The following is an 11089-nucleotide window of genomic DNA, read 5'->3' on the forward strand; positions in this document are numbered from 1 at the left end:
GTGGGTGGGAAAGGGAGGGGGCAGAGGTTAGCAATGATGGTGGAATGTGATGGACACCATTATCCAAAGTACATGTATGAAGACATGAATTGGTGTGAACATACATTATATACAAAACAGAGATATGAAAAATTGTGTTCTATATGTGTATTAGAAATTGTGATGCATTTTGCTGTCATGTATTTACAAAATAAAAGCAATTAAAATAAATTCCAATGGCATTTTTCACAGAAATAGAAAAAACAATTGTAAAATTCATATGGAACCACAAAAGACTCTGAATAATCAAGTCAATCTTAAAAAGGAACAATAAATCTGGAAACATCACAGTTCTTGATTTCATTATACTGTAAAATTAAATAATAATCCCAGCTGTATGGTACTAGCATAAAAATAGAAACATAGACCAATGGGACAGAAAAATAAGTCCAGACATTTTCAGTCAGCTAATATTTGACTGGAAACATACAATAGGAAAAGGATAATCTTTTTAATAATTGACTATGGGAAAATGAGATATTCACATGTGAATTCTTATCTGATACCATACACAAAAACTAACTTAAAATGAATTAAAGAATTAAATGTGGGCTGGGGTTTTGGATCAGTGGTACAGTGCTCACCTAGCATGTGTGAGGCCCTCGGTTCAATCTTCAGTACCACATGTAAATAAACAAAATAAAGGTATTGTGTCCACCTACAACTAAAAAAATATATTTTTGAAAATAATTAAATGTACGACTTGAAACCTAGGTGAAAACAGGGGTAAAGCTTTTTGACATTAGTCTTGGCAATTAGTTTTTGGAACAAACTCAAATGCACAGACAATAAAAGCAAAAATAAATTTTATCAAACTGAAAATCATCTACACCGCAAAAGAAATAATCAACATAATAAAAAGTCAACCTATGGATTGTGAGAAAATATCTGCAAACCATATATTTAATAAGCAGTTAATATCCAAATATATAGGAACTCATATAACTCAACAGCAAAATTATCATCATTATTAAAATTAGGGAGTAAAGAATCCTAATGGATATATTTCCAAAGAAAATACCCAAATAGCCAACAGGTGTATGAAAAGGTGCTCACATCACTAATCATTATGGAAATGCAAATCAAAACCACAATGAGGAATCACTTCATACCTGTTAAGAGGTCTATAATCAAAAGACAAGAAATAACAAGTGTTGGTAAGAATGTGGAGAAAAGGGAACCTTTGAACTGTTGGGAATATTAATTGGTATGGCTACTATGGAAAACATTTCAGAGGTTCCTCAAACATTAAAAAATAGAGTTACTGTATGATCCAGCAAGCATACTTTGGAATTTATATCCAAATAAACTGATATTAATATCTTGAAGAGATCTGTATTCTTATGTTCACTGCAACATTATTCATACTAACCAAGACATAGAAACGTCCTAACTGTCCATTGATAGATGAATGGACAAACAAAATTTTACCTACACAAACACACAAATGCACACACACAAAATATTATATTATCCAGTCATAATAAACTAGAAAATTCTGCCATTTGTGACAACATGGATGAATCCGGGGGACATTAATAAAATAAGCCAGATTTAAAAGACAAATGTTGGATGATGTCACTTCTTTGTGAAGTCAAAAAAAATGTCAAATTCATAGAAGCAAGTAGAATGGTTGTTGCCAGGACAGGGAGTGTGGAAAAAAGGAGCAAATGGGAACATGTTGATCAACAGATACAAACTTTCAGTTAAAAGATAAATAACTTGGGGCTGGGGTTGTGACTCAGTGGTGAGTGCTTGCCTAGTATGGGCACTGGGTTCAATCCTCAGCACCACATAAATATAAAATAAAGATATTATGTCCACCTAAAACTAAAAAATAAACATATATTTTTTAAAAGATAAATAATTTCTGGGGATATAACATATAACATGATGGCTATGTTTAACAATACTGAATTGCATCTTGAAATCTGCTGAGATAGTAGATCTTAAGCATTCTCTCCACACACACAAAAAGGGTAATTATGTGAGGTGATGAATATGTTAATTAGCTTGTGTGTGGTAATAGTTTGGTAATGCATATGTACATCAAATTATCACATTTGTCAATTACTCTTTAATAAGGCTTGAAGGAAAAAAGAGAGTGGCCCAATGGATCTTTACACATTTAAGAAGAAGCTTCCATCTAAAAATGGTTTCTAAATAAGGACCTTCAATTTAAAGTAGTTTCATGGATATGTTAATTATGAATCACAGAACTCAAAAACAGTGTTCTGAGAAAATGCTTGTAGGCCTAGTGTCTACACTACATATTAGGAGAGTTTCTGCTCAGTCATCACTCAGAGAAGAGGCTGCCACCGGATATTTCCGTTACTAAACTCTTTCACGTTATGGGACACATCTTAGCTGTGTATTACTATAAAAAAATCTCATAAAAAGAAAAAGGATTATTTTGGTTCACAGTTTTAGAGGTTTCAGCCAATTACAGCCTTGTTGCTTTGAGTGAGGCAGTACACTATAGAGCTCAGTCCACAATGGAGCAGAATCACTTGTTTCATGTCCAGGAAGTGAAAAAAAAGAAAGAAGAAAAGTCAGGGTCCCAGCTTTAAGAAGTGGGGCCTATTGGTCATTGAGGCATGACCAATAGGCCCCACCTCTACTAAAGTTGGCCCAACAGAATCAATCTGAGGATAAAGTCTTTAATATGTGAGCCTTTGGGGAACATCCAGATCCAAACTATAGCAGGCATTCACTGAGTCCTTTCATTGTAAACATTACGATACTATTTGGGTAAGTTACATTAGTCTGAAATAACCTCGATTAATGCTTATAATGTTACCCAACAGAACTGGCTTAAAATTTTTTAAAAAGAGCAAAGTTATGCAGAATTAGTAATCATGCCTGGGATATGAATACCAAATAGAAGTACTGAAGGTTATTTTAAGAATCACCATAAAAGCAGAAAAGTGAGTTCACATACATGGATTTATTGTAACAAATGAAAATAACAACTATTAAGCAACTAAATAGTTGTACCTCAAAATGAATTTCTGATGGGAAAGCATCATCAAGAATTCAAAGAGTAATGCATCAAAACTGGCCTTATGAAATTGAAAATAATGTGCCTTGGAAAACAATGCCAGTTGACTCAGAAAGTGGCTTTAGTAATAACAAGGCAGACATAATGGAATGACTGCATGTGATGAATTTGAATATTATTTTCATAAAATGCGAGTGTGGGGAATAAATAATTCTCAATTTTACACAGTATGTGATTGTTTACATAATCTATAATGACAAACCCAGTTGTCAAAAGTTATAAAAGATTTATTTCTATTTTCTGTAAAATATTAGGATTTCTATTTGGCCTGGCCATATTTTGATGCTTTAAACTTACTTGGAATGCCTGTCCATGCCTTGAACTCACCCACGCCTGGCTTTCCCTTACCAGATAACAACCCTATCTGAAACCCTAATGGCGCCTCATAAATTCTAATGTTGGGATCTAAATTTACTCCCTAAGTGCTGAACCATTTAGACCATTAATCTATTACCTGCCTTAAGTCCTCAAGACACCCCCTTTTGCAACTTTCTGTGCTATGAAGCTTTGCTCCTAGAGAGTTGGAGTACTGTCTTCTATCCCACGGATTTTGGGAAAGGGACAGTCCTGGATAGTCTGAATTACAAGCTTGCTTTAATTTGATTTAAAATTGGAGTCGGTGGTCTTTTCTTTGGATCGTGGTTTAACAATAATACATATTTTATATAACATGATAAAATATATCATAACCAAAATTATAAATTTAATGTTTTAAGCATTTGTTTATTTATTATTTCATTAAAATTGGTCTAAAATGTATACTTGGACTTTTTTCATTGTGAAATTGAACAGTGTTTATCACATATTCAGAACCATTCTGTATGTTGTCACATGCATTTATAGATATCTACTCCCTCCAATGTTCACTTTAGCTCCTGGCACTCTTCTCTTCTGTCCAAAGCTCCAGGGACAATATATCCTGCTCCTGCTCATGACCCTTTGTCCTCTAGCCAACAAGAATTATATGAGGAGTTCCAAGATGGCGGGCTAGAGGGAGGCTGCATTCTGTGTCACTCTGACCTCAGAATCAAGTAGTGGGAATACTGTTTCTCTGTGAGTTATTAGAGGACTCCAGACTGCTGATCCTATGTAGGAATCCTGGCCACTATGCTTGTGCAGGTCCCCAGACCAAATCAAATACAAAAGCATATTAAAAAGATAGAGCACCAGAATAAAGTAGTGTTCATCCCAGGGATGCAAGGTTGGTTCAACATACAGAAATCAATAAATGTAATTCATCACATCAACAGACTTAAAAGATAAGAATCATATGTCATCTCAACGGATGCAGAAAAAGCATTTGACAAAATACAGTACCCCTTCATGTTAAAAACCCTAGAAAAACTAGGGATAGTAGGAACATATCTCAACATTGTAAATGCTAAGCCCAAGGCCAACCTCGTTCTAGATGGAAAAAAAAACTGAAAGCATTCCCTCTGAAAAGTGGAACAAGACAGGGATGTCCCCTTTCTTCACTTCTATTTAACATAATTCTTAAAACTATAGCCAGAGCAATTAAACAGATGAAAGAAATTAAAGGGATATGGATAGGAAAAGAAGAACTCATACTATCACTATTTGCCAATGACAAGATTCTATATTGAGAAAATCCAAAAAACTCCACCAGAAAACTTTTCGAACTAGTAAATGAATTCAGCAATGTAGCAGGATATAAACTCAACACCAATAAATAAAAGGCGTTTCAGTGACAAATTCTCTGAAAGAGAAACTAGGGAAACTACCCCATTCACAAGAGCCTCAAAAAAAAAAATACTTGAGAATCAACTTAACAAAAGAGGTGAAAGACCTCTACAGTGAAAACTAAAGAATGCTAAAGAAGAAATTAAAGAAGACCTTGGAAGATGGAAAGATCTCCCTTGTTCTTGGATAGGCAGAACTAATATTGTCAAAATGACCATACTACCAAAAGCTCTGTACAGATTTAATGCAATTCCAATCACAATCCCAATGACCTTCCTCATAGAAAGAGAAAAGCAATCATGAAATTCATCTGTAAAAAAAAGGAGACCCAGAATAGCTAAAGCAATCCTTAGCAGGAAGAGTGAAGCAGGTGGCATCACTATACCAGACCTTAAACTATTACTACATAGCAATAGTAACAAAACCAGCATGGTACTGGCACCACAATAGACTGGTAGACCAATGGTACAGAATAGAAGACACAGAGACTAACCCACATAAATACAGTTATCTCATACTAGACAAAGACGCCAAAAACATGCATTGGAGAAAGATAGCCTCTTCAACAAATGGTGCTGGGAAAACTGGAAATCCATATGCAACAAAATTAAATTAAGCACAAATCTCAAATCAAAGTGGATCAAGGACCCAAATTAGACCAGAAACCCTGCATCTAATAGAAGAAAAAGTAGGCCAAAATCTTCATCATGTTGGATTAGGCCCTGACTTCCTTAATAAGACTCCTATAGTGCAAGAAATTAAATCAAGAATTGATAAATGGATGGATTCAAACTGGAAAGCTTCTTCTCAGTGAAAGAAACAGTGAGGTGAAGAGAGAGCCTACAGAATGGGAGCAAATTTTTACCACTCACACATCAGATAAAGCACTAATCTCAGAATATATGAAGAATTCAAAAAACTAAACACCAAAAAAAAAAAAAACACACAAACAAATAACCCAATCAATAAATGGGCTAAGAAACTGAACAGATACTTCTCAGAAGATGATACACAATCAATTAACAAATATATGAAAAAGTGTTCAACATCTCTAGCAATTACAGAAATGCAAATCAAAACTATTCTAAGATTTCATCTCACTCCAGTCAGAATGGCAGCTATTAAAAACCCAAACAACAGTAAGTGTTGGTGAGGATGTGGGGAGAAAGGCACACTCATACATTGCTGGTGGGACTACAAATTGGTGCAGCCAAAATGGAAAACAGTATGGAGATTCCTTGGAAATCCTGGGATGGAACCACCATTTGACCCAGCTATCCCCTCTACGGATTATACCCAAAGAACATATACTTAAGAACAGCACACTACAGTGACATAGCCACATCAATGTTTATTGCTGCACAACTCATGATAGCTGAATTGTGGAACCAACCTAGATGTCCTTCAACAGATGAATGGATAAAGAAACTGTGATATATATGCACAATGGAATATTACTTGCATTAAAAGAGAATAAAATCATGACATGTGCAGGTAAATGGATGGAGTAGGAGAATATCATGCTTAGTGAAGTAAGCCAATTCCAAAATATCAAATTTCGAATGTTTTCTCTGATAAGTGGATGCTGATCCATAATGGGGGTGGTGTGGGAGCATGGAAGTAATAGAGGAACTTTGTAGAAGGAAAAGGGGAGGGAGGGGAAGGCAGGGGGCATGAAGTGATAGAATCTTCTCTAGGAAAGGTGGTGGAATGAGATGGACATCATTACCCTAAGTACATGTGACTCTACTTTGTGTACAACCAGAGAAATGAAAAATTGTGCTCTATATGTGTACTATTAATTGAAATGCATTCTGCTGTCATGTACAACAAATTAGAATAAATAAATAAATTTTAAAAAATAAAATAAAGAAGAAAAAAATCATGATATCTATATCAGACAGAAATGCACATAGTGGTTATTATAAATTTGAAGTTTATTAACTTATTTGGATGCAACCTCATTTTCATGCCTCGGTTTCTTAATTTTCTTAAAAGGATGTTTTCAACTACACATATGATATTTAACAACACTACAAAGCAGAGTAGTAGCTTTGGTAGTGATAGAATCTTCTCTTGTTGAGGTTGACTCTGATCAAGGAAAAAAAAATAGAACATGACAACTGAGATACTGTACAAGAGCTTTTTATCCTTGCAAAATCCTGTCAAAGAAAGGCTAAAGCATTATCAATAGCAATTAGTAAACCCTTTAAGCTTCAAATTCAATGTAGTCAACAAATGTATCTCCTGGAATTTATTGGAAAGTACTACTCCTGAGGGCTGGATTCAACTGTGCTGATATGGATTTAAATTACTAATCCAAAAAGAATTCCACACTGTAAACAAAGTCAATTTCACAAACATATATTTGGGAGTATGTTTGAAAATCTGTTAACATTTTCAAGTGGAAAAATTATCCTACATTTCAATTCTATAGTTCTTCAAAAGAAAAAAATTTAAAGGCTATTATTTCTACAGACATATCTTTCTTTGGCTTTTAGAATGAGGGACTAAGAAAATGCTATCCATGAATCCCACTTCTTACAAAGTGAGACACTGGTACTGAAACCTGTTTAGAAGCAATTAGGCAAATTAAGCCTGACAGTATGACTTCAGAAGGGTTGCTGTGTAAGCCCCCATCTGTAATGAGAATTTGCACTGAAGCAAGGAACAGCTGATATATTTCAAAAAGATACAATTCTTAGCCCAGCTACTGGATAAGCCAAGGCAGGGGGAATTGCAGTTTATCTTAGCAAGACTGTCTCAAAATTAAAAATTAGGGCTGGGAATGGAGGTCAGTGGTAGAACACTTTGCCTGGTATGCATAGGCAAGTGCTTGATGTTTTGATCTTCTGTTTGATCTTCAGAACTAAAAAAAAAAAAAAATTAAAACAAGTTTGGGGTGCTCTCCATAGATCTCCTTTTCCTTAGATGGAATACAGTGGGGTGAGATGATAATAATGATTTCAGATTTCTGTTTAGTCTTTTCAAAGGGAGGAAGGCATATGATGAAGCAGGTCTGCCTCCTGCCAATAAAGAAACTCAGGATATGGAGAAGGTCTGTGACTGACGAATGGAAGCAGGACAAAAATGGCTAAATTTTTCTTTGTATGTTGCTATTTCAAAATAAGATCCTCACCCCACAAAGTATACAGCTTCGAACAGAACTTAGCTGAAGGAAAAATAGGTAATGAGGATATTTTTGGCTTTTATTTTGAAATTAATCAAATGTGATTGATTATACAAAGTTCCAGTTTAAGTGTAATTATCATTTTAGGTTGGAGTTGGGCAGAACAACAGACAATGAAGAAAAATCTACAATATTATGGTAAAGATATATTTACATGGTGATTGGCAATATTTGTCTTAATATGGAAAAGTGATATTAGGCTAAAACTAAAAAAGAAGACAAAACTTTTAAAAAATTCTCAGAAACATATTTGTTTAAAAAACTCATTAAACTCACTACTGATCTTTTTTTTAACTACTCTTATTTGTATCTAAATCTCTATTTTTTAAAAAAGGCAGACTGGGCTGGGGATGTGGCTCAAGCGGTAGTGCGCTCGCCTGGCATGCGTGGGGCCCGGGTTTGATCCTCAGCACCACATACAAAGATGTTGTGTCCGCCGAAAACTAAAAAATAAATATTAAAAAATTCTCTCTCTAAAATAAAATAAAAAATACAAAAGGCAGACTACATGCCTGGAATCTGTTTCTCCTCTTTACTTTCCTTTTTCTATTGCTAACCAAGAATGATCAGGAAGGGGCTGGAGACATAGCTCAGTGGTAGAGTGCCTGTCTAGCATGTGAGAGTTCCTGGGGGTAGTAGGATCGGGGTGAGGTGGTGAAAAACTCATGAGGAGACAGACTGCTTCTATAAGGCAGAACTAATTCTATGCCTGGTTGGATCTGACTTAGATATGTGTGGTGGCAGAAATAATGAGCAAGATCTCTACTCCTCAGAAAAACTGACTCTTTTTCAAAGACAGGGCAAACTGGCCCATGATCATTCTTAAAAGCCATCTGAATCACTGACCAGATCAGTTACAAACTGAAGGGCAGAAGACTCTTTTATATCCAAGACATTTGAAAAGTTATATTGTTAGTTCTTCTGGAAAAAAAAAAAAAAAAATATATATATATATATATATATACACACACACACACACACACACATATAATAAGGTTCATTCATTCTGGAGAGAAAGTGAATATGTAGAGAGAACAGGAAACGTGTACAATCAGAATTCCACTCTAGGTAGAAGTTTCCAAATTCAGCTGTTTCAGAATCACCTGAGATGCTTATTTAAAAAGATGGCTGGGCCCCACCCCAAAATGTAGATTAAAATCTTTGCATTTAAAAAACCTCCCTACCCTAAATCCTGGTGATTCTGCATTTACAAGGCTTGAAAACAGCTGCTCTTAGGGCAGTGTTGAGAAGTCCTTTGCTGCAAATCATTAACATTCCTGGTATTGATTACTTACGTGTAAACTTTAAGAACAAAATCCTTTTCTTCCTTTAATTCTGTGAGTGACTGGAGGACATCCAAGATGCTTAGGACTGCACAGCCATATGGTCGCCTGTAGTGCAGATGCGCAGGGCCCTTCTTGGAGTCATTCAGGAGCATCCGGCCTTGGGCAGAGCAGAAAGCACTAGTCACACTGAGAACTCCATGCCCCTCTCCATCATCTCCTGATTGTCATTCAAGGATGCCAGAGCTACGGGGACCTAAGAGATCCTTCAAGTTGAAATACTAAAGGGTTGCAGGGAATCATTCAAGGATATTTATGTTGAAAAAACCCAAATAGGCCAAGGCTCCTTTCCTGCACCACACTCTGTCAATCATCCTTATCACCTATCTTGAAATCAACACAACAGTCCATTTATTAATCACATGAGAATAAATGAGTGACCTTAGGAATTTCTTAGAAAAATCAATGAGCTAATACATTTAAACTTGACAGGCAAATTAAGGATAGAAAGTTCAATAATTTTTGCTGCTGATTAAAAACTATGTGAGCACAGATAAGGAGGAGACCGTGTTCCTCTTCCCCCCCACCCAATTTTGTTGCCAAAGGTGCTCCAGAACCACTATGGAAATAGAAACATTCTTATGAAGTAGATGGATGCTTACTTTTCCTATTTATCAACACTGTGCCAACAGTGGCAAAAGGACTTATAAATTCTAGTACCTCAACAAATGCTTTAGTAATTACACAAAAATAGTGGTGTTTTTTTTTTTTTTGGTGGGGGCAAAGGACTAAAAACATCCTTTGACAAAATGTACAAAATGATATGCTATAACCCAAACTACAAAGGAAACTTTGTTAGTTAGAGCTGCAAAAGTTATGCCATAAACTTGAAATAAGTTTAGACAAACCCACAATAAAACAGCAAGGAAAATCAGTTTTTTTCATTTCAGTTGGAGTGGAAATGAAATTCTATCCTTCTTTTGGAGTGATGACAATAACTCTAATTTTGTGGAATATGGTATAGATAGATAATTTTGGATACAAACTACAGCAAAGGGAATGTACCATCTGTTAAGCTGGCACTCCTGGCAACTTCTGTAAGATTTTTGAGGGGGAAGGTAGGTATAGGGAGAGGATATTGTGATTGAGAGACTGTCTCAAACCAGACTACTTAAAATAAAAAGTTTGCGAAGAATCCCACCATTACATGTAATTATAATGCACCAGTAAAAAATAAAATTAAAAAATTTGGATCTAAAAGCAAATAGGGAAAAGGTTTCAAGTGGGAAAAAATGCATTCATTTATATCAAACCTAGCTACTGCAGCAGCTGACCTCTTACAACTCAAACAATAACAACAGTAACAAAAAGCAAATTCTAATCCTGAGACCTGAAATAAAAGGAAAGAGCTGGGAAGAAGACAAAACTTAGGCTTAGTGAATATATACATATTCCAAGTAGGGCCAGTCTTACTCATGTGAATGGGTAAAGTGGACAGTACCTATTCGGATCACATGGGCAACAATATGTAAGTCTCTCTTCATGTCTTTGCTGCTCAGATCCTAAGAAAAGGAAAGAAAAAAGAAAGAAATTCAGGCAAGTAATATTCAGAAAATAATAAAGTTTCATTTTAAACCTCATAGTGCTTTGCTTTTAGTATATGTTATAGGTAGGGGGAGGGAGATTACAATATACAATACTTTAGTGTTTATAAGAGTGCTATGAAAGTTTGGATATTCTATATGCTTTGGTTGTTTATTTTATTTATAATATTTTCCAGCTTTCATTTTGACTGTCCCCCCCCCCCCCCAAAAA

At 35.3% G+C, this 11089-nt stretch overlaps 1 protein-coding gene across 10 annotated transcripts in view; it reads right to left on the reverse strand.

Moving 5' to 3' along the window:
• Dock3 (dedicator of cytokinesis 3) overlaps nt 1-11089 on the reverse strand; it is a 552674-nt gene that overhangs the window by 156347 nt on the left and 385238 nt on the right. For all 10 annotated transcript variants that reach the window (XM_048794632.1, XM_048794629.1, XM_048794628.1 and 7 more), the window contains 2 exons: nt 10776-10836; nt 9287-9434 (listed from right to left, as the gene is read on the reverse strand). In XM_048794632.1, the coding sequence (XP_048650589.1) occupies nt 9287-9434; nt 10776-10836 (209 nt within the window). The remainder of the gene's footprint in view (nt 1-9286; nt 9435-10775; nt 10837-11089) is intronic.

This window comes from Marmota marmota, unplaced genomic scaffold, assembly GCF_001458135.2.
Source record: "Marmota marmota marmota unplaced genomic scaffold, marMar, whole genome shotgun sequence".
NCBI lineage: Eukaryota > Metazoa > Chordata > Mammalia > Rodentia > Sciuridae > Marmota > Marmota marmota.